Genomic DNA, 22,064 nt, shown 5'->3' on the forward strand with positions numbered 1-22,064 from the left:
GTATACGGACGCAATATGCCACTGACAAAGGCTTGGATTCGTAAGTTCGTTATCAACTATGGACATCTGCTCTATAAGAGAGAAATGCTGGATATACGAATATGTTCAGGGAGATGCTCTCTTTCTCTTTCTCACGCTCTTTCTCTCTCTATGACAGGGAAGATTTCTAGGCAAAATCTAGTCAAAATAGCCAGGGTACAGCCAGGTCAGCTTCTTCTTGGCTTCAGGGCTCCAGTGCGGCAGGGCAGTGCTGACACCGAACTTGATGGACCCCTCAACGTGTTTGGCCTGAACGAGATCAGAGTGCTTCTCCGAGGCCAATTCATCCAAGACTGCGGTCACGAAGCGCTTGGCGTTCTCTGCATTGGCTTTCATATTTCCCATCACCATCTCCACGGTGACGTCGGCGGTATCCTCGTGCCAGCAATCGTAGTCGGTAGACATGCAGATCATCTGGTAGGCGATCTCAGCCTCCCGGGCCAGCTTCGATTCGGGAAGGCATGACATGTTGATCACGCTGCCGCCCCAGGAGCGATAGAGCTTGCTCTCTGCGCGAGTGGAGAACTGGGGTCCCTCTGAAGGATAATCAGCAAAAAGGGGTTTCGAGGCAAAAATAATAGAAAAAATTGACGAAGCAGTTACATACCCATGCAGACCAAAGTGCCCCGGTCGTGAAGGACGACGCCATCACCCTCCAAACTATGACCGCAGGCCCGAACAACCTTGGCAATGCCCTCATCGAATGGGTCCCCGAACGGGACGTGGGCGACGGCACCGCCCTCAAAGAAGGTGAAGGGGCGGATACCCTTAGTGCGATCAATGACCTGGTCGGGGATCACGAAATCACGGGGTTTGATCTCCTCCTGCAGACTGCCCACGGCCGAGAAGGCGACAATGGTGCGGACACCGATCGAGCGCAGGGCAGCGATGTTCGCACGGGCGGGTACCTCGTGAGGCGCAATCTGGTGGTGCGTGCCATGACGACTCAGGAAAGCTATGGCGACGGTCTGTTTGTTGTGCGAGCACTGGTGGTGCAAGATAGTAATAGGGGAAGATGGTTTGCCCCAAGGAGTCGAGATGGACAATGAGGCCACCTGTGTGAAGCCAGGAAGTTCACGAAGGCCAGTTCCGCCAATGACGGCAATTCGGACAGGGTCTAGATAGAAGAAATGCGAGTCAGCGGGACGTCTCTCTTTCTAGAAATATAGGATTTCATCTCACCCTCATACGTGGTGGGAAGAACAGCCATTCTTCGGGCAAGTTGGGCAGCGGATTTGATCCTCCTGAGGGGTCTTGTGGTCACGGTGGAAAGAGAGCGTTGAAGGGAAGAGACCGCGAGCATACAATGGAGCAGAGGGAGATCGAGAGAAAAGTTGGATTTGAATGTGTTCTTCACTTCAAATCACGAAAACTCCGCGGCGGGGTCGATGCCCCGATCGGGCAACTCCGACACCCTTATCGGCACGTGGTGGGTCCCTGAGGCAGTCAGGCATCCAGCTTCCTGTTTGGTCCATCTCGAGGTCTTGCGGTTGGCTGCGGCCTTATATATCTCTCTCGGATAGGAATTATCTCTAATTGTCAATAATGGGAGAGTGTTCCTCTGTTTCAGCGATAGTACATGGATGGAACTATCCCTACCGCTGCCCATTCCATGTCTATCTGAAGACAAGGCGGTTATTTCCCCGTTATTCCTACGGTGGCAGCCATTCACAATGAGACACCTTTGTGCAGGACCCGGGCCTTTTCCCGGGACTCCGGGGTAAGACATGCCATGTCCTCCATTTCCGGTGGGTCATTTTCACAAAAGGACCCGAGCCGGTGGGCCCATTTCATGTGAGTGTTGCAAATCAGGATTCACTCCTGTCTGTCTGCGATAGGATTAATGTGATGTCGGCATCATGTGCAATAGAGTCATGATTCGGATTTCCATGCATTACATGGGACACTTGTCTATTAAGTTAAAGTTAACAATATGATCCAGACGTATGCATATGCTCTGGGAGCATACAGAAGCTTCTACAGAACGGTGATAGTTCATGCATGAATAATCAATGATATTGATCACCGGTTGGTTGCACGGTGTCCACACATACTATAATAGTATTTTAACTTCGATACAGTCAATTTCTAGAACATTCACGAGGGAAACTTTTTGTCGCTTAAAAAGTCTTCTCATACAAAACGCCAGGATGATGCAACTAAGAGCCATAGGGCGGAAATAAGAAAATCAAAATGCACATACAACAAGGGGAATAGTACTAATCATGTAGTATACCAACAAGACGTCTCAAATCACATTCTACAGCCCGTCCGGTCCTACTCAAGCGTTGCTCGGGTAGGCAACGTTGTAGGTAGGGCAGAACTCCTCTTTCATCGAACGCAGGCTGACGAAGCGAGACAGCAGGTTACCGCTGCCCGCCTTGTCGTTGGTGCCAGATGCACGCGCGCCTCCGAAAGGCTGCTGTCCAACAACGGCACCGGTGCTCTTGCAGTTGAGGTAGAAGTTGCCTGCGGTGTTACGCAGGGCGCTGTCGGCCATCTGAAGGACTTCCCGGTCACGGGCGAACACAGCACCGGTCAGACCGTACTCACCGGTCTGGTCAACCTTCTCGCAGATCTTGGCGAAATCGGCCTCGGTGGCATCATTGTAGGTGTGGATGACCAGGATGGGGCCAAAGAGCTCCTTGGACAGAAGAGGGTGGTCGGCGTTCGAGGTGCGGAAGATGGTAGGCTGGATGTACCAGCCTTTGGAGGAGTCATATGTACCTCCGGCTACAAGCTCTAGCTCGGGATCCTGCTTAGCATCTTGGATCACCTTGGACAGCTTGTTGAACGAAGCCTCGTGGATGACGGGGCCGCAGAAGTTTGTGAAGTCAGAGGGCTCGCCGACCTTCAGGTTCTTGACCTCGGCGGCAATCTGCTCCAGGAACTCAGAGGCGATGGAGTTGGCTACATAGGCGCGAGAGGTGGCGCTGCACTTCTGACCCTGGAACTCGAAGGCGCCACGAATGGTCTGGACGACTGCGTTACGGACGTCGGCTGACTTGTGAACAAGATGGAAGTTCTTTCCACCGGTCTCACCCACAATGCGAGGATAGCTGCGGTATTTGCCCTGGGCAACTCCGTTGGCAATCTGTCCATACAGATTACGGAAGACAGCAGTGCTACCGGTGAAGTGAAGAGCGGCGAAATCGGGGTGGTTGAGAACGGTGTTGGTGACCTCCTCGGCGTCTCCAGGGACGAACTGGATGACGTTCTTGGGTAAACCGGCCTCCAGGAGGATCTGGTGGACCAACCAGTTGGAGGCGATGGCAGATGGCGAGGGCTTCCATACCACGACGTTACCCATCAGGGCCGGAGCACCAGCCAGATTACCGCCGATAGCGGTGAAGTTGAAAGGACTGATGGCGTAAACGAAACCTTCGAGGGGACGGTATTCCACGCGACTATGCCAGTTAGCTTGTATCGACAAAGAAATGAAGAGACGACGGCTCACTTCCAGACACCCGGAGCATGGTGCACAGGCTGCTGGGCATACAGTTCCTCGGCATATTTGACACCGAAGCGGAAAAAGTCGCACAGCTCGGCGGCTGAATCGATCTCGGCCTGCCAGGCATTCTTGCCCTGGCCATGCATGGTCAGGGCCATGACGTCGTAGCGATACTTAGTGGCGATCAAATCCGCCGCCTTCAGGAAGACGCTGGCACGGTCGGCAAAGGAGGTCGAAGCCCACGACTTGCGAGCATCCAGGGCGGAATCGATAGCCGCCTGGACGTCTAAGGCGGAGGCATTGGAGTAGGTAGCCACAGGGCCATGAGTGGCGGGGTTCGACTGCGTCAAAGACTGAGAGCTGCTGATCTGCAGGATCGACCGGTCCGTTAGCCGTGTTTCTACAGATCGGATCTAATGCATCTAAGCAACCTACCTCTTTGCCAGCAATCACCAATGGGACATTGAGAGGAGCGTCTTGCTTGGTTCTAGCCAGAGCTTCCTCGAGAGCCTTCCGATCAGGCGAGCCAGGGATGTAATGTTTCTGTCAGCGGTATTAGCACGAATTCTCAAACGATCTCCAACTTCGAGGGAAAATATACGTTGGGCTCGTTGTCAATGCGAGGGACCTTGAAGGTGGCGTAGGAGCCCATTGTGCGAACGCTACAGCGAGCAAAGCCGGCCTTGGCCAGGGTAAGACCCCGGGTACGCAAGAGCATGGATGAATGCATAGTGAATCAAGCTCTTCTCAACACCAAGACCAAAATCCAAAGGGACAGACAGTGGATGGGAAAAGAGGAGAGGAACGGCGAACGCGGGGAAGCTATTTCTTTAAGAGACGGGTTAGTCAGCCGTGCACATTTCAGACTTTCGGGAAGCGATCCCGAGTATATCAAATACATACCTGGAACTGCTACGAATAACGGGCATGGGGGGTAATTTGGGTAACGTGCAGGTAATTTGTGGAGGGTCCGGTACGTCTTCCGGTTGGGGCGTTGCCACCGGGCCGGGGGCACTTCCGGCATTGTGCTCCGTGAAAAAACAATTGCTGAACGATGAATTGGTTTTGTTCTACTCTGGAGGATGGGCATTTATTAGTATTTAACCATCAATACTATCATATGGTGCCTAGTGCATGGTGCCTGGTACTTCTATTCTGTAATCTGTACTGTAGATTTGCATCCTAGGGGCAAGTTCTCCGCCGTCTCCGCTTCCCCGCATGGTTCGCGATGACGTCAATTATCCATGGTCTGCTGTAGGGACCAAACAGTCAGGAATTAAGAGCGCAATGTTACCCCATATTTTAATCTGACACGCCGATATTTTGAATTCCAATGACACAGATCTTGCCACGACTTCGCTGTAATGGTGATCAGCTCGAGTGGGAAAGGAAGCTGATCTACGTCAACGAAAGCGCCATGCAAAGTTGAGTTATTCTGTATATAAAATGGGGATGGTTTAAGCTTGGACAGCTGGGAGAAATATTAATAGTTGACATGGACAGATATTGAGCAACATTTGAATAGACAATCGATCCTCTTGAGTATCCCCTGCCTTATATAAGCCCTAACAACACTAATATAATCCCTGCTAGTGCTGATCCTACTTGGGCCTAAGATTTGGTCAATACGTCATTATCTATGACCAGCTCTTCTTCCATTCTCGATCGGAGATAGTCTTAGACAGCGCTGTAACTATTCTGAAGCCCTCAAAATACAGTTGCATCAAAATGAGGCAGACTAAATAAGATGTGGTATATCAGCCCTCCATAGTACGACCAGCTTATAAAATACAGTTCTAATGTATGTTTAGGAAGAAACCAAACCCAGGTAAACAGTAAGTATGTTTAGTATACAGGCTAAGATAGATATATAAGAACTATGTTATGGGCTACCCTGATATATAAATAGGGTGACATAGACCTGTACAGTTACTAGAAATCTAGAATACCGCTGACTACATACCAAGCAAACACTATTCAATCTTCTGGCCATTCAAAGGCTTCGGATAGAGATAACACGTCCAGAGAGTAACGTTAGCCTACTAGGGTTCTGCCCCTAGATTCGAGAAGCTACTCCATACTCCATAGTCCATACCATCTATGATCTGATAAGCATCACCGGCCCGGTTTAGGCAGAATCCACCCGGTGGGGAAATTCTCACCGGCCCGTGGAACCGGCCATACAGTCGAACTTTTCCATCGGGAACGCGTTCCTGCTTGACTTGGTATGAAGATTGGGACGTTGTTCTCGCTTCCCAGATCCAGATATATCGCCTTTCAGCCGGCTCAGTGAGGGAGAACCCGGCTCTAGGAACTGACCACCGTCAATGCAGTGTCGCCTCATTCTCCGATCGTCACTGGGACAAGCAGCTCGGACCAGGATTTCCCGTAGCGGTCGATCTCAGTCAGATGCAGAGAACAAACCACTGGGGTAACGATAGAATGGATATAGTGAAGATACAGATACCATACCGAGTACTCGGTAGTACATGTATATACAGGAGTCAAAAGGAGACGGAGAGGTCAGGTGGACAGCCATGACTAAGACTAACCGGCAGGCGAGCGGTTTCCACCGGGAACTCTTACCGTTCGATTGTAGTATATTCGTGAGATAACTAATTACCATTACTACAACTTACAATGGCTGAGACGCGTTCCCCGCCTGGCTACTTATTGAGATTCCCTTCTCAATCTACTTAACTTCTGGTTCTTCTTCTTGTTTCTTCACCATAGTTCCTTCATTCCTCCATTCATTACCAGTCAGCATATCGCCACCGTTCCCATGATGAAGGCTCACCCTCGCCGCTCTGTGCGAGTGCTCTCTGGTATCCCCGCCTCCTACTCCAATGTCCGATTCGTGAGCCGCACCAGCAATGCAAAGTCGTCGTTGGCTGCGGCCTCGACCTCCTCCAACGGCGTGTGGCAGCAGGTTCCCCCCTCGCCCAAGAAGGATTCCACCTCTCCGCTGGCGAAGCTGCCCTTGTCCTCGGTCTTTCGATCACTGTTGATCCTGTCTGTGTCCTCTTCCTCACTGCTCTTGAAACCATGCATCTATACCCTGTCCATGCTGGCTCACCCCAAGACTCCCGTCCTGGATGTCGCCAAAAACCCTCTCCTGAATCTCCTCGTGAAGCACACCCTGTACAAGCAGTTCAACGCCGGTGAAAACAAGCTGGAAGTCCAGCGTTCCATCCAGGAGATCAAGCGCCTGGGATACCGTGGTGTATTGCTGGGATATGCCCGCGAGGTTCTGGTGGGGGAGAGCACCGCCAATCCCCTCGACGAGAAGGCCGCCCGGGAAGAGATCCAGATGTGGTTGGACGGAACCTTGCAAACTGTGGACATGGCCCAGGAAGGGGATTTTGTAGCCCTGAAGTATGTTCTTATCCCTCTTGATAGTCTTTAGCGCTCAAGCTGACTGCTCTAGATTCACTGGTATGGGAACTCATGTCCTTCAGCTACTGCAGCAGCAGGCGGCTCCATCACCATTCATCGACGCCGCCATCAAGAAAGTGTGCGACTTGGCCATCTCCCAAAATGTTCGACTCTTGGTCGATGCCGAGGAGCAGGCCGTGCAGCCGGGGATTGAAGAATGGACGATGAAGTACCAGAAGTACTGCAACTCGCAGACCCCTGGTCGTGCCATCTTCTATAACACCTATCAGGCGTATCTGTGCTCGACCCCTGTGACGCTGGCCAAGCATCTGGAGATCTCTCGCCAGGAGGGATACACCCTGGGCGTTAAGCTGGTCCGCGGTGCCTATCTGAAAACTGAGCCCCGCCACTTGATATGGGCTACCAAGGAAGCCACCGATAACTGCTATGACGGCGTCGTGGAGGCTCTCCTGACTCGCCGCTACAACTCCATGCTGCAGTCCGCGTCCAAGGAGTACACGACCGAGCTTCCTCCCGTCAACGTCATCATCGCCACGCACAACCGGGAGTCCGTCCGCAAGGCCCATGCTCTCCGCATGCAGCAAGCGATTCAGGGCGAAAACCACGGCGTTGACCTCTCTTACGCTCAGTTGCAGGGTATGGCCGACGAGGTCAGCTGCGAACTTCTACAGGGCTTCCAGGGTCCTGAGACGAGCGAGCCCTCATCGTTGGAGTCGCCGAATGTGTACAAGCTTCTGACCTGGGGATCGGTCAAGGAGTGCATGGGCTTCTTGCTGAGACGCGCGGTGGAGAACACTGAGGCGGTTGGTCGTACCAAGCAGTCCCAGGAGGCGATGTTTGGCGAGCTCAAGCGACGAGTCTTCCGAGTGTTCGGTTCTGGCAACTGAAGCCTCTCGTTTGGTTCACTTTGTTCCCTCTGTTCCCTCGATGACATGATTGGCGCTCTTTGTATATACTTTTCCTTTGGTTCGATTCCCTCAGTGTTCAGTTGTTGGCGAACTTGCATATAGATGGCGTTAGCGTTATTTCTTTCTGTGAATGAACATTTCCCATGTGATAGATATCCGCAAGTACAGTGTAGGATCATGAGTATGACTATATTCACCGTGTCATGAACCCCACATTATTTCGGATCACGATCCCGACCTCCGGTTAGGAACGGAATCTTGTCCTCCCATCGTGGCCTTCGACATCACCCTTCTTTCGCTGGATAGTCAGTCGACTATCTAAATGCAATAGATGCCACTTGCGCCTTGGAGTACTTGACATGCTGTGACGACCTCGACAACGACTCGACATGCTTGCAAGATGCATCTCCTATCTGAGCCCGATGTCGCGCAAGTGTTGCGCCAGCTGACTCCAGAACAATGCCATGGATTCCTCGATGCTCTGTCCGAGGCCTTTACAACAGTCTCATCCCAGTCGCAGTTGTCAGGACCCGACCGACTCATTCACCAGCCACTGCGCACCACCATCGCCACCAAGGACCAGAACCTGTCGCTCTTCATGCCGGTGTCCAATACCATCAATACGGGCATAAAGATCGTGACCGCTTCGCAATCCCATGGGATCATAGGCGTCATTAACATCTTCTCTCCAGAGGGTAAACTCTTGGGGATACTCAGCGCAGCGGAAATCACGGCCTTCCGTACGGCGTTAGCTATCATGACCCTATTCGTTCGCTGCACGTCTCTAAGGGAAAATATTGTGATCTTCGGGTCTGGAAGACAGGCGGAGTGGCATGCGCGATTAGCCCTGCTCCTGGTACCGGATCCGATCCGGAGGATTGTATTCATCAATCGGGGACGTCGGAGACTGGACGAGATGAAGGACATGGTTGAGGAATTACAATCGGCCCATCCCCATGTTACGATTACGACGTTGGCGAAGGAAGATACCCCCGATTATTGGGAACGACTACGGTCTGAATTGACCTCGTGCGATGTGATCTTCAGCTGTACACCTTCCACGGAACCGAACTTCCCCCATGCCTATCTGCAACAGTCTTTCAAGCCACGATTCATCTCCCTCATCGGGTCGTATAAACCTCACATGCACGAGGTCGATACGGAGACTGTTCTGTCAGGCGGAGGGCGGATCTACGTGGATTCCAAGGAGGCGTGTCTAGAAGAATCGGGGGAGTTGATTTGGGCGCAAGTCACTGAGGCCCAGCTGGTCGAGATTGGAGAGTTGTATGGACGACTGGGGAAATCGGATCCGATTGAGATCCCCGATGGATGCAATGTGGTCTTCAAGTGTGTGGGGATGGGCATCATGGATCTAATTACTGGGAAGAAGTTGTTGGATGTGGGGAAAGAACTGGGGTTGGGGATGGAGGTGGATGGATTCTAACTTTATACCTACTATCTACTATCTATCTACTTACTGTTAAGATATTTCCTTAATACCTAATAGAAAAGACCAAAAAAGAGACCCAAAAAAGAATATTCCGCTCTCTCATTTTCTTCTTTTCCTCCCGCCTTCCGCTCACGTGGAACCTCCCCTCCCCCAACTACCTAACTGTCGTCGTTTTATTACTCACTGTACAATGATCTCCTTCCTCCGTCGTCCTCCTTGATCACGATTTGCCATGGACGATGGACCAACGACCCCCGCTGGTCTGGGCCAGCAGAAACGACCCCGCGTTGCGGAGGAGAACCGCAAGCGTGCCGTTCGAGCGTAGGTTGCCCTTCTCCCCCTTGACACCGTGGCCGCCATGTCTGGAGGTGCTTCGATGATGCTCAGGAACTGAAATTAATGGCCTGGCTATTGTAGGTGCGATGGGTGTCGTCGCGTGAAGGAGAAATGTGAGGGTGGCGTGCCCTGTCGTCGATGTCTGCGTTATCGTCGGCAATGCATCTTCACTCACCCCGACCATGCGGAGAAGATCGCACGGTCTTCCTCAATATCGTATGATTCCTATTTTTATTATTTTTTATTTTTTTAAGATATTTTTTTGACCTTTCCTGTCACTCATTTGCTGACAGGGACTACAGTCTTCTAGAACGAACTGCAGGCCTTAGTCGAAATCAGCTGGCCGACTCGGAACGGGTTCGGTACATGGAGCAGATCCTGCAGCATTATATCCCAAATATCTCCTTCGACCTCCAGTCTCTTCGGAAAACTGCGGAAGAATTGAAACATAGACATCGAGGGCCGGACTCGGATGCAGGTCCTTCGGTTCGCCTGGAGGAGGAAGATCTCGAGGACCTAGCCATTGACGATGAAGATTTTACCATCAAGGCGTTGCCGGATAATACAACCCGTACGTCTCCTCTCTCAGCCCCGATGGGGTTATCAAGCTGATCTGGGCTTCGTGCAGAATATTCCGGGGAATTTTCCTATTTGAATTTTTCCATGAAAATTCGACAAAAGATCGATGAATGGATGAAAGCAGCAGCTCCAGAGGTATTCCCCCTGTCTTGCCTCGCCCTGTACGTTCTCCTTGCTAATAGACACAGGCATCGACCGAAACAGAGCCGTTTGAGGAGCGATGGCGAGCAACACAGCTACAGTCTGGGTCGTCGTTGGTATCAGCATCGATCACCTGTCTTCCACCACGCTTCGTGGCGGATTTCCTGGTCCAGATATTTTTCAAATACGCACAGACTAATAACTTCTACGTTGAAGAAGACTGGCTGCGAGACAAACTAAACATATGCTATACGAACCCGTCGACTCTTTCGTCGAACGATGCTGGATCCGTGTGCTCTATTTTGATGGTTCTGGCTGTCGGCACGCAGTTTGCCCACATGGAATCAGCCACCCCTGTCAATCGTCTGGCGTCGGACCTGTCGCTCACAGAGGACCATCATTTTTCGGAAGACGAAGTGGGTTTGACGTTCTATCAATTCGCGTCGAAATTGCTTCCAGACATTATCGCTACTGCTTCGGTGCGGAGCGTTCAGGCTTGCTTGCTGATTGGGACGTATTTATTGCCTCTTGACACCTCGGGTCTTTGCTATACGTATTTCGGTCTGGCTCTCAAAATGGCCATCCAAAATGGCATGCATCGGAAGTATCTCGGTGAGGGCGTTTCTCCCCGAATGATTGAGGTGCGCAACCGAGTTTTCTGGACAGCCTACACGATTGAAAAGTGAGACAACCCCCGCTTTATACTGTGAGTGTCATATGCTTACTTGCTTCCAGACGGGTTAGTATTCTCCATGGGAGGCCTGTGTCCTTGTCGGATGCCGACGTAGATGCTGCGATGCCTGTCGATTTTCCCGGCTTGAAGCCGGCCGGACAGGTCTCGAACCATACCAATATGATAACACTAATCACGTTGACTCTCAAACTGGGAGAAGTTGCTAATGAAATGTGCGTGGCCACCTTGTCCGAAGCTAACGCTGTTGCTAATGGATTTAATAGATCTCTCCTACGAAAGTCTCGGAAAGGTCAGCAACAAGACTGTCTCGAGAGAATGCTTACTCTGCGAAAGAACCTTGTAGATTGGTGGTCTACATTGCCTGAAGAGACCAATTGCCGAGATCTGAACCCGGCAGGGCCCCTGTTTCGCTCCAATTTGCATCTGAAGTTAGATTACTGTTTGACAAGGATTTTTCTTGGACGGCCGTTCCTGTTCAGCAGCATGAAGGGTGTCAATCTAACCACCTTGCTTGGTCCGGGCTATAAGTTGCCGTCCGGCCTCTCCAAGAACCGTTCAATTCTGGTTACTGATTGTGTCGAGGCTGCATTGGAGATTATCGATCTCTGCCGGCTGCTCCGCGACGAGACCGGTCTCGCTCGCGCCTCTTTCACCGAATTCAGCTCATGCCGTGCGGCTCTACTAGTCATCCTGGCGCAAAGCTTGACCAAACGGACAGAACGACTCCGCGAGGCACTTGAGAAGGGTATGGCGTTGATCAAGATCATGTCAATGGGGGTCGGGTCCGCTCGATCGGCCGTCAGCGTTATCGAGGCTCTGGAAAGAGCCATCCGTCGCTTGGAAGAGTGGAGTGAAAACCATGCGCCAGGCGGTTCCGGGGCCGCCGAATCCGCATATGACCGCTTCAAGAACTGGGAGATGTTGTGGAAGACGGGGCCTATCTCGCCAGAAACCGTACAATTGCACGAGCCATATTCGACAGGGCCAAGCGGATTACCGCATGTTCCCGTTACACCGTTGACAAACACCTCCAATAATAACGACCCTATGGACAGCGAGATGGCGAGTACCGACATCACGGGCTCTTCGGACTTTTCCGCCTCTCATACCACTTTGTCCCACATGCCGCATTTTGGGTTCGACCATTTTGTCTCCAACCTCCCGCAGGAGTTGGGGGAGTTCAATGCTATTCCCTGCTTTGAGGCTGATGCTCAGCAGTGTCTCGCTGGCGATATTAAAAATCCCGATACGAGATGGATGCAATTCATGAATGATTGATGGAGTTGTATTTCGGTGGATATCATGATTGATCTGTATAGCGATGACCTTTGAGATTCAGCGTGGTGGTGTTTTCTTGTTGTCTGGCCTGGATATTTCTATGTTTCCTATTCATCTAGGGGGTGCCGTGAATATTTCTTGCGATACCTATATTGCATATGTTTAACATTTTCTTTTTGATTGATTTGATTGCTACAGTGCAGCCCGCTATGATACATTACATATGACACGTGGTCCGTAGATACCAAGTCTGCCCTTTACTCTAATCAAACACGAACTTTTTCCCTTGGAACGAAGCGGTCTTCTGCTCCTTGGCTCGTCTCGCGGCCTCCCACGACGGATGTAGCGGTCTATTATCCTTCTGTGGCTTCTTCGCAGCGCTTCCGCGGGGTGCTGGACGATCTACTTCCTGTCGTTGGATTTTCCCTCCCATTGAACCTCCCCCTCGACCCCGACCTCGCCCTCGTCTACCTCTTGAACCGTCTCCATCGCCTATAGCTCCTCGACGAGAATCCCAGCCACTGTCCCGGTTATTCCTCTCGCTGTGTTTCTGATTTTTCAGGTGATTCGCCCCCGAACCGAACTTCTTCTCCCAGAGAGCTCGACGAGCCTGCTGACCCATTCGATTTTTGCGTCTCGGGGGCTCATTATCGACGTCTTCGGTCTCGGCTTCGGAGCCGGAGAAGTATCCCCCCATCGTGAGAGACGGTAGAAATGTCGTGCTGGTGACAGGCTCCATTGGAGGTATCTTGGATTTTTGTTTTTTGGGCGGTGGTGGCGAGTCGGGTGAGGGGGATCGGGAGATGGATATGTCTGGGTATGGTTTTGAGGTTGTGAGGTCTATGCCTTCTGAGACGTCACTTGCTTGATCTTCTCCTTCTGAATCGTCCTCAGAGTCAGGAGCAAGTCGTGAATTGAATCGCGCAAAGTCCTCGCTCTCTGCATCACTCATACCAATAACTTCTTCTTCTTCGTCCGATCTTGGTAGTTTTGTGCTTGATCTAGAAACTGCTGATGGCGCTGCCTCAAAATCTGAGCCGGAGAAATCATCATCATCCCGCTTGTAATCTTCTTCATTACGACCCCCGCTTGATTCTGAAGTGACTTTCCCCGTCACGGCATTTTTCCCCCGCGAAGCATCATCCAGACCTAGCAGTTTGCGAATCCCCGTCATGATATCCGGATAAACGTTCTTCACCGGGGTGGATTTATACAGTCGTGCCAGAACATTGGCTTCTGCCGGGGACTTTGGACCCTCCGTGGAGATCTTGCTTTTGGATTGTTTAAATTGGATGAATGTAGGCGATTCAGCGATCCGTTTCGTTTTCAACATTTGTTTCAGGAGGTATTTTGCAGCGGCGACTGGGGGATCTAAGGTCTATTTCTCGTCAATTTAATATATTAAATCGGGGAGGAAATAAATAAAACAATAAAGAAAGGAAGGATGGAAGGAGTAAAATAAAAAAGGAGGAATAAATACCTTCAACACCTGCACCTCCTCCTCCAACCTCTTCAACGTCTCATCCTGTCCCTGACTTTTTGCCGTCTTCTCACGTCGCCCTAACTTCTGTCTCTCGAATCCCCGCGCCGTCTTCAGCGCACGAGATAGAAGAAGGACTCCCTGGTCGAACTTCTGCTTTAGTCGGATCGTTTGCAAGCTGTCGGTAGGTTCCGTCGCCGTGTACTTGCGATCGGAGAATTTTCGTTTCAACATGGTTGTTTTGCCGTCGATTGGGGCGTATTTCTAATAGTTTCGAGTGGTCATGGGTTTGTTTAATTCTTTTTATTGTTGTAGTTGTTTGTGTCTTTGCTCTGGCGGTGCTATATTTGTTGCCTATTGCTTGGAGGTGAAGGGCTTTTTTTTTTTGTAAGAGCTCGTGCCAAGCCATGGATTGACCGTGATTTGGGCGATTTTACAAATTAGCCTTTCCTACTCTCTGACATCAGGACCTTTTTTTTTTTTTAATTTTTTTTTAATTTTTAATTTTTTTTTTTCAATAATATAGGTCTAATTAGCGTCTGAGATATAATTCTACAAAGAGTACTTAAGATGAATGATGAGCTACGTAACAATTTCCAGCTGAATTCCACGTAGATCGGTATGTACATACAAAAGGAAAGAACCAAGTACGGTTACATCTGTTCTATTTCTTTTCCTCCGCCTTCTCCTCGGGCTCTGGAGTGGGGAGATTGAACTATACATTACAAACCATATTAGCGAGTCTTCCCATCAGGTAGGATCTAACATACCGAATCAGGAGTCTTGTCCTTGCCCAAACCAACCGGCTCCCAAGCCGCGGTACCTCCCTCGAAGTTCCGGAACGCCTGTGTCAGCTCGAGCGGCTCAATAACAATCCGCTTCTTCTCCTCGTCGTACCGCAGCTCCGTGTATCCAGTCAACGGGAAGTCCTTGCGCAACGGGTGACCGTCGAACCCGTAATCCGTCATGATACGGCGCAGATCCGGGTGGCCCGTGAAGAAAACGCCAAACATATCATACACCTCACGCTCATACCACAAAGCCCCCTCGAACAGGCCCGTGACACTGGGCACGGGGCTGGCTTCGTCGGCGTAGGTCTTCACGCGGATCCGGGAGTTGTAGCGGACACTGAGCAGGTTGTAAACAACCTCGAACCGCTGGTCACGGGTGGGATAGTCAACCGCCGTGATGTCGGAGATTTGGGTGAATTCGGCAGCCGTGTGGTACTTCAAGAAACTCATCACGGGAATCACGCTGGACGGTGGAATGTAGAGACTCAATTCATCCTTCCACACGGAAAATTGCTGCACGTGCTTGGGCAGACACGACATGACATACTGGCCGTACTGATGCAGACTATCGGCCTTATCCTGATACTTGTCGGCCGGGTTGACGACGGGTGCGCGAAGCGGTCCCTGGGCTGTATAGATGGTCAGTCAATTAGCATGGCTCTTCTCACATGGCATAAATTTGTCACTGGCAGGTCGGACTCTTACGAGGACGCGGAGCCTGGCGCATATTGGGGACATCTGTCGCCGTGGCCTCCTTCGCAACATACGGCAGAGGGGTCGACGAGAAGGCACGGCAGGATCGGAACGACCTCGTGGCCGAGGCCAGAGAACGGCCAGTCCCCAGCCGCATCAGGGAGCGAGCAGAAGCCATTATGAAACAAAACAATGGCAGAAAATGAGCAACGGCGGCGGAGGGCGGAGGGGAAGACAGTTCTGGAGATCGATAATGTTGCTTCCCAGGAGCTTTTCCTAGCGAGGTTCAGCAGCGTGACCATCACGTGCACTGCTGACATAAGGGCGACAATGCAAACGAGCCAAACACGCGCAAACCCAACCAAAGCTTCACTTCTCTTCTTCGCCTCCATCCCGAACTCTGCTCTTTCTTGCTCTGCTGTTCTATTTTCTTTCCCTCCTTCTTCTCTCCTCCCCTCCCCACGTCGATTGATCTCCCGTCCCTGGGGTCTCGTCCTTTATCCTTTATCTTCTCGTTCTCGTGCTCTCGAGATTCTTGTTACGCTCTCTTAATACTTCTCTTGTCCTTGTTCTTCTTTCACAACCCCCCTTCCACCCCGGCTGGTTGATGGGCGTTGCGTCTTTGAACCCCACAGTCTTGTTTTCTGAGTGGTCACCTGTTACATATTTTTCGCCCGTCATGTCAAATCGTCAACAGATTGACTCCGTCATTGATGATGACGATGAGTTTTGGTACGTTATTCCCGTCTTTGGGCTGGTTCATACTGGACCCGTTGGGCTGACAAGTGAATTTCTTGCAAGCCCCCTTTGCATAGAGGAATTCGATCTGTCCGACAAGAACTTCAAACCGTGTCCTTGCGGATATCAGGTACGGTTTTTCTGCCTCCCCTTACCCCCTGGATAGCTGGCCCTGGATCCCCACACTACGCTTGCGTTTGCGACATGTAAAGACTCTGACCGGTACAGATCTGCCAATTTTGCTACAACAACATCAAAACTCATAGCGAAGAAGGCCGGTGCCCGAACTGTAGACGCCCTTATGATGATAGTACGATACAATATAAGGTCCCTGATGCAGACGAGTAAGTGGCCTAGTCCTTTTTCGTACCCATCCTTGGCACTAACTCTGCATTCCGCGAACTAGATTCAAAGCCGACTTGGCGTTGAAGCATCGAAAGGCTGCTGCCGCAAAGAAAAAGGAGGCGGAAAAGCGCGAGATCGAAGCCTCCAGTCGCAAGAATTTGGCCGGCGTCAGGGTCGTGCAAAAAAACTTGGTCTACGTGATCGGCCTCAACCCCACAATACGCGACGAAAGCCAGCTCCTGCAAACACTTCGTGGAAGGGATTATTTTGGCCAGTATGGCGATATCGAAAAAATTGTCGTTAGCAAGGCCAAGCCCGGCGGCAATCCCAACCAGGGCATTGGCGTCTATGTAACCTACGCGAGGAAGGCCGATGCTGCAACCTGTATTGGTTCGGTCGACGGATCGGTCAACGGCGATCGGGTTTTACGGTATGTCGATTCGAAACCCTGGCACTGATCACTTCGACGGACACTGACTACGATAGGGCACAATACGGGACAACGAAATACTGCTCTTCCTTCCTTCGCAATGAACAATGCCATAATAGAAACTGCACTTTCCTGCACGAAACGGGCGAAGACAGCGACAGCTACAGCCGCCAAGACCTTTCTTCGATGAATACTCTTTCTAGCCAACGTCCAAACGGCGTCCCAAGCGGCCCCAGTCATTCCATTGCTGCTCAGCATGTCACCCGACCCTCGGCCCAGCCACTGTCGCAACCGATGCGCCGCCAGCCCAGTAAGGACGACGCTGCTGGTGGCAATCGTTCACTCGATGGGTCGGCGTTGCCATCTTCAGCAAGTTGGGCGAACAAGGATGTCGCGATCAGCCGCACGAGACGGGCTAGTCTGGCTAGTAGCCAGCCATCCCAAAGTCCTCGACCTGCAAGTGTGACGGTGGCGGCGACGGCTCCCGATGAGCCCAAGCGTGGCGAGAAACAGTCGGCTAATATCACGGGCCGTCAAACTCCTTCACCGTCCAGTGCGTCGCCCTCGGGCCCTCAATCTCCTGAAGCTGCTCCTCCCGTGTCGGAAGCAGAGGCTCCATTGTTGGACAATTTGATCAAAGCTGTCAACTCCCCGGAGTTCAAGTTCATCTTTTCGGCGGCTGGTCTGCCCGAGGAAGAGGTTGCGCTAATTGAAAATCACCCTTCGTTTATTGACCCGTATGGTGGTGTGAAGCGCCGCGCCATGCGGGAGAAGGCAGAGCAGGAACGCGCTAGACGAGAACAGGAGCTATTGCAATCTGCCACTGCGGAGGAAGAAAGTCGTGAGAGTGGAAGCCTGCAGCTTGGTGGTGAGCCGGACGATCCTCACCCAGTCAGAGGACGTGGTAGTCGTGAATCCCACGGTGCTATCCAGCCCCCGTCCCAGCAAGGCACAACCTCAAATTCTACTGTTGGCTCCCCCGTCTCTGCAACCAGTCATCAGTTTCAAGGGCTCAATCTTGGAGGCCGCAGTCTGACCCCCATGCAACAACAGCAGCTCATGCTTCTCAAGTCCGCCAGCAGCCAGCAGGCCGGCATAGCTGATCCACTGCAGAGCGGACTCAGCTCAGCTGCCCTGGATCAGGCCGCCCAGGTTCGACAGGGTCTCTTGCAGGGCCAGATGGCACAGTTCAATGCCCTGCAAGCCCAAAATCGTCAGAATTCACGGTTTTCCTTTGCAAACGAAGCCGGTTCCAAGAACCTCCCTAATGCCAGGATGTTGAGCCAGCAGGCGTCTTTGATGCAGTCTGGGACCCCCAATCCTTTGGCAGCCCCCACTGCTCAGCATGGGCTTGGGAACAACGTCTATACGAGTGGCGTGCAGGGCCCTCCTCCGGGGTTGAAGACGGCTGGGACACCACCAATCAGCGGAGGAGGCATGTTTGCTCAAGGCCATGGATTCACCACCAACACGAGCCTCGGACTCGGAGGCAATATCGGGAAGCAGGAAGCCAACCCGGAGTTGATGCGCGAGCTGCTGCGAGGGCGCAGTGGCACGAATGCAGGTGGGCTACAGGGACAGGATGCCGCTAAGCGTGAGTTCATGTTTCCTTTCCTCCAACAGCACCAAACCCCTCCTCCCCTGACTCCTGCCAACGGCCTTCTCAGCTCTTTCTATGGCACCCAGACAGGGAATTTCCCCGAGGCTGGACCACAGAAGCAGAAGAAGAAGGGGAAGAAGCACAGACACGCTAACACTTCCTCCGGTGGAGGCGGTGTAGTAGATCTTGCGGACCCGAGTATCCTGCAGGCGAGGATGCACCAGGTGGGTGCGAATACGGGCCAAGCGTTGTATGGGAGTCAGGGTCAAGGTGGGTTCAATCACACCCTGATGTACGGAGGTGGCTTCAACCGCTGGTGATGGTTACTTTCCGCCTTGCTTTTCATATCTTTCCTCTTCTTACCTTCCCCTACATGTCCTCTCCTCGTTGTAATGATGACCACTTTTGCATGCCGCGCCTGATTGTTTTATACTTTACGTCCTTTTGCTGTCTTTTCTCCCCCTTCCCTACCCTTCATGACATGATATCACATTTCTCTAGATGGGTGCAGGATATGAATTTGCTGCTTCTGTTTTTCTCCGCTTTGATTCGTCATTGAACCCTTTGCGGTATATTTTCACTCTGCAACAAAGCATTAAAGCAATCGGCTCTGAAAAGAACAAGTTTCTGGCTTGGCGTTGGCGTTTATTCTTATGGAACCCATGTTGTCTATTTTCTGCCGTTGTTCTATGACCTTGTCCAGTCTTTGATTCCTTTCATCTTTTTATTGTTTTTGTTCCCTGCTATGGCCGCTTCCATGGACGCAAATGGTCTTTTTTTTTCTCCCATTGCATTGCGTGGGCGCCTTCAGGGACCACGTCTGATTTGGGCTGTCGTATGTCTGTTCTTTTTGCATCCAAGCTGGGTTGAACTATCAGCACCTTGGTGGCCCATCCGGCATGGTCATGGTTTTATGTACGTTAACCTCCCTGCCCTGACTTTGGTTCAGCCAAAGCAGGGGCCTGTCTACTTGAAACCAAATTCTCACGACTACTGTTCATATAGACGTCATCCCTGGTGTGTCTTGCTGGCAACATGGCCGGGGCACTTTGATGTAATTAATCTGCCAGCCCTCTCGTACGATGTTGTGTTCTTGTTTATCTGTCTGGATAGTCTATTGGCCGTTCTTGTCTGTTTCTTTTTGTCGCCCTCGCATGCAAGTTACGTCGGGCTTTTTCCTTTACTGGTCTTGCATTGTTTCTTGACTGCCCTGTTCCAATGCACCAACTATTAACATGGTGACCTGGCTGACCAACGACCATTAGTGGATGAAGAGTTCCCTCCTCTCGGCGCTGCCACCAAAGAAAAGCATCCAGTGGACAGCTTTGGCTATCTGGGACGCTCCCACATGCACAGTGAATCACAAAGCTCGGCGCGCACCGGCACTCCCAGCCTTCCTCCAGGTCTTCCCTTGCCGCACACTCATCCGGCTTCCGCTCTCTTCCAGAGCCCATTGAACCCATCCAGCCCGACCTCCTCGACTTCGGCCCTTCCACCTGGACTAAATATTCCTCTCTCTAGGCTCGGTACGCCGTCTCAAAGCTTCCAGGACCCTACGTTCCGCTGCACATCCCCCGATATGAAAGATATCGCAGACGACGGTCCCCCATCCACTCGCGTCAAGAATGCTTCAGAGATCTCATTAGGCTCACCGGTAGCGAAATCCGCCAGTAAGGCTCGATCGCAACCCAAGGATGACCTGGCTGCCTCTGCAGACAAGAAAAGCGGAAAGAAAACGGACGGTCCCAGCGAGGATAAGGGCTTGTCGACCTCTAGCAAAGGCAAACCCATAAAGTTGGAACTGCCTCTAGACACGTCTCAGTCACACGAGGCTTTTCCGTCCAAGAGCGAACTGTCCGGTAACATACCATCCGGTCAGGTCCATGTTCCAATATCGGCCATCGGCTCCCGCCCCAACACCCCGTTGACTGCGGTCTCGCGTGCCTCAGACTCTTCAGCTCCACGTCAGCCCCGAGTTCTCCGCGTGGTCGACACCCCCAAGGCGGAGACTCCTCCCCCTGTGTCTGCCACCAACTCCAATTCGTCTGCGCCGGTCGCCAACAAGACGCGGTCTAGACGACCTAGCGTTTCGTCTCTCAGCCGACCTGACACTCCCGGTGATCTGGGTTCTGAGGCAGATATCTATACTTCGGCGTCGGTGTCGCGCGCAAATTCTCCGCCCCCAACATCCCGGATTGGTTCGGCCCCCGTGCGATCCGTGACCAAGAGCCAAGCCAAGAAAGATCGCCGGCAGAAGGCAAAGGAGGCTGAGGCCAAGAAACATGAAGCTGCATCTACCGTTCCCGAAGAGCCAGTGCAAGCCCCTATTATTGGAAGGAAGCGAAAAGCCAAGAAGGCGGCGACAAGCAACGCCGACTATTCGGGGGTGGTGCCTGAGAACACATCCGACACCGCCAAACCCACCCCTAATGGTAATGATAGCAAGGAGAGGGTTGAGCAGAAGGCTGAATCCAAGAAGGCCCAGCCCAAGGAAAAAGCGAAGGAGATGAAGCCCAATCCGGTCGAGGTCAAGGAAGTCCCCGTGAAGAAGGCTGAAGCCTGGCATTCGAATAACACGGTGGAACAGTTGATCAAGGATTCAGAAGCCAGTGGGATCTCCATCAAGGAGCTCTTCGCGGAACGGACGTTGCCACTCCCTACATTGCTGGCTCAGCTCCAGAAGTTCGGCATGTTGGATCTCAATACGCATCCTCTATTCCATCCCCCCAATCTCAGCCAGCGTTTCGACATGAAATGCAATGCGGACGACTACGAGATCTTGAAGCAGCCGATTGAGCTCACTGAGGAGCATCGTAAGATGCTGCTGCGCGGGGATCCTGTTCGCCTCAACACCGACTCCAGCCAGTTGAAGTACCGATGTCTGATCACTCCCCGGGGGGTTGTTCTCCGTCACCTGTCTCGCGAGGAAGAAGATCGATTCCTAGCACTCGAGAAGAGCTGTGGTTCCGACAGCGATTTTGTCCAGGAGTATCCCGCCGAGCCCGTCACAGATCCAGATTTTACCAACCGTAGCGGTGGACTCGATGCCCTTTTTGCCACGCCCGAGAACTTCAACATTTGCTGGATGGATGAGACATCGGTGAGCCTTGCGCCGGTGTCGCCCGAGGGGGGCATGTCCGCGGCCGAGTCGACCGGGGCCATCAGCGCTGCTGCTCCGCCCAACGTTCTGTCGACCATGGAGGCGGACAGCACGCGCAGTCACAACTGGGCCATTGCGAACACCGCCGAATTGGTAAACGCGACGGCCACCTCGGTGCGATCATTTGCCGCGGCCACGGCCAAGCACATGCTCGGGGCTGCTGGTGTTGTCGTGGGCACGCTGCCGGATTTGGATGACGTTGTGGGCATGACGGATGACGAGCTGCGGGCGTTTGCTGTGAAGTCTCAGAAGGAGCTGGAGTCATCGCGCAAGGACTTTGATTCGATCGACAAGAAGCTCAATGCGCTGGTGAAGCGAAACAAGAAACTGGTGCAGCAGGCTTTGGCTACTGCTATTGACGGACAAACGGTGCCGATTTAGCCTTTTTTTTATTGTTTATTTTCTTCTGCTTTTTTCTTTTCTTTTCCTTTTTTTACGACGGGAGATTTGTACAGTATGGATGAGATTTTGTATCATGTTTTCTTTTCTTTCTTTCTATTGTATAAGTAGCTTATCATTTGTAGCCTTCGATGGTGTTGCTTGGCGTTTGTCAGT

At 52.0% G+C, this 22,064-nt stretch overlaps 8 protein-coding genes across 8 annotated transcripts; 4 read left to right on the forward strand and 4 right to left on the reverse strand.

Annotated features, from left to right (window-relative positions):
• Positions 1-177: 177 nt before the first annotated feature.
• Positions 178-1,342, reverse strand: MEU1 (S-methyl-5-thioadenosine phosphorylase; the record flags this gene model as incomplete). The annotated part of the gene is made up of 3 exons (XM_033573291.1): positions 178-575; positions 647-1,156; positions 1,222-1,342. 3 exons carry the CDS (start codon positions 1,340-1,342, stop codon positions 178-180), a joined length of 1,029 nt encoding a protein of 342 aa, XP_033423843.1.
• Positions 1,343-2,320: 978 nt separating this feature from the next.
• Positions 2,321-4,220, reverse strand: prnC (delta-1-pyrroline-5-carboxylate dehydrogenase prnC; the record flags this gene model as incomplete). Its single annotated transcript, XM_033573292.1, has 4 exons — positions 2,321-3,446; positions 3,497-3,858; positions 3,926-4,033; positions 4,092-4,220. 4 exons carry the CDS (start codon positions 4,218-4,220, stop codon positions 2,321-2,323), a joined length of 1,725 nt encoding a protein of 574 aa, XP_033423844.1.
• A 2,055-nt stretch (positions 4,221-6,275) lies between these two features.
• ATNIH1004_008688 (proline dehydrogenase family protein) lies at positions 6,276-7,773 on the forward strand (the record flags this gene model as incomplete). Its single annotated transcript, XM_033573293.1, has 2 exons — positions 6,276-6,865; positions 6,918-7,773. 2 exons carry the CDS (start codon positions 6,276-6,278, stop codon positions 7,771-7,773), a joined length of 1,446 nt encoding a protein of 481 aa, XP_033423845.1.
• A 421-nt stretch (positions 7,774-8,194) lies between these two features.
• Positions 8,195-9,238, forward strand: ATNIH1004_008689 (putative proline utilization protein PrnX; the record flags this gene model as incomplete). The annotated part of the gene is made up of 1 exon (XM_033573294.1): positions 8,195-9,238. One exon carries the CDS (start codon positions 8,195-8,197, stop codon positions 9,236-9,238), a length of 1,044 nt encoding a protein of 347 aa, XP_033423846.1.
• Positions 9,239-9,476: 238 nt separating this feature from the next.
• ATNIH1004_008690 (Zn(II)2Cys6 transcription factor) lies at positions 9,477-12,272 on the forward strand (the record flags this gene model as incomplete). Its single annotated transcript, XM_033573295.1, has 7 exons — positions 9,477-9,565; positions 9,662-9,796; positions 9,883-10,151; positions 10,209-10,294; positions 10,348-10,982; positions 11,036-11,206; positions 11,258-12,272. The coding sequence occupies 7 exons, from the start codon at positions 9,477-9,479 to the stop codon at positions 12,270-12,272; spliced, it is 2,400 nt and encodes a 799-aa protein (XP_033423847.1).
• A 262-nt stretch (positions 12,273-12,534) lies between these two features.
• On the reverse strand, positions 12,535-13,986 carry ATNIH1004_008691 (BUD22 family protein; the record flags this gene model as incomplete). The annotated part of the gene is made up of 2 exons (XM_033573296.1): positions 12,535-13,650; positions 13,753-13,986. 2 exons carry the CDS (start codon positions 13,984-13,986, stop codon positions 12,535-12,537), a joined length of 1,350 nt encoding a protein of 449 aa, XP_033423848.1.
• Positions 13,987-14,416: 430 nt separating this feature from the next.
• NUO31 (complex I 30 kDa subunit family protein) lies at positions 14,417-15,414 on the reverse strand (the record flags this gene model as incomplete). The annotated part of the gene is made up of 3 exons (XM_033573297.1): positions 14,417-14,467; positions 14,523-15,172; positions 15,249-15,414. The coding sequence occupies 3 exons, from the start codon at positions 15,412-15,414 to the stop codon at positions 14,417-14,419; spliced, it is 867 nt and encodes a 288-aa protein (XP_033423849.1).
• A 501-nt stretch (positions 15,415-15,915) lies between these two features.
• On the forward strand, positions 15,916-21,890 carry NOT4 (CCR4-NOT core ubiquitin-protein ligase subunit MOT2; the record flags this gene model as incomplete). The annotated part of the gene is made up of 6 exons (XM_033573298.1): positions 15,916-15,968; positions 16,038-16,104; positions 16,203-16,318; positions 16,381-16,749; positions 16,806-18,619; positions 19,615-21,890. 6 exons carry the CDS (start codon positions 15,916-15,918, stop codon positions 21,888-21,890), a joined length of 4,695 nt encoding a protein of 1,564 aa, XP_033423850.1.
• Between the last annotated feature and the right edge of the window lie 174 nt (positions 21,891-22,064).

This window comes from Aspergillus tanneri (genome assembly GCF_003426965.1).
Source record: "Aspergillus tanneri strain NIH1004 chromosome Unknown AapTan_6_pilon_pilon_pilon, whole genome shotgun sequence".
NCBI lineage: Eukaryota > Fungi > Ascomycota > Eurotiomycetes > Eurotiales > Aspergillaceae > Aspergillus > Aspergillus tanneri.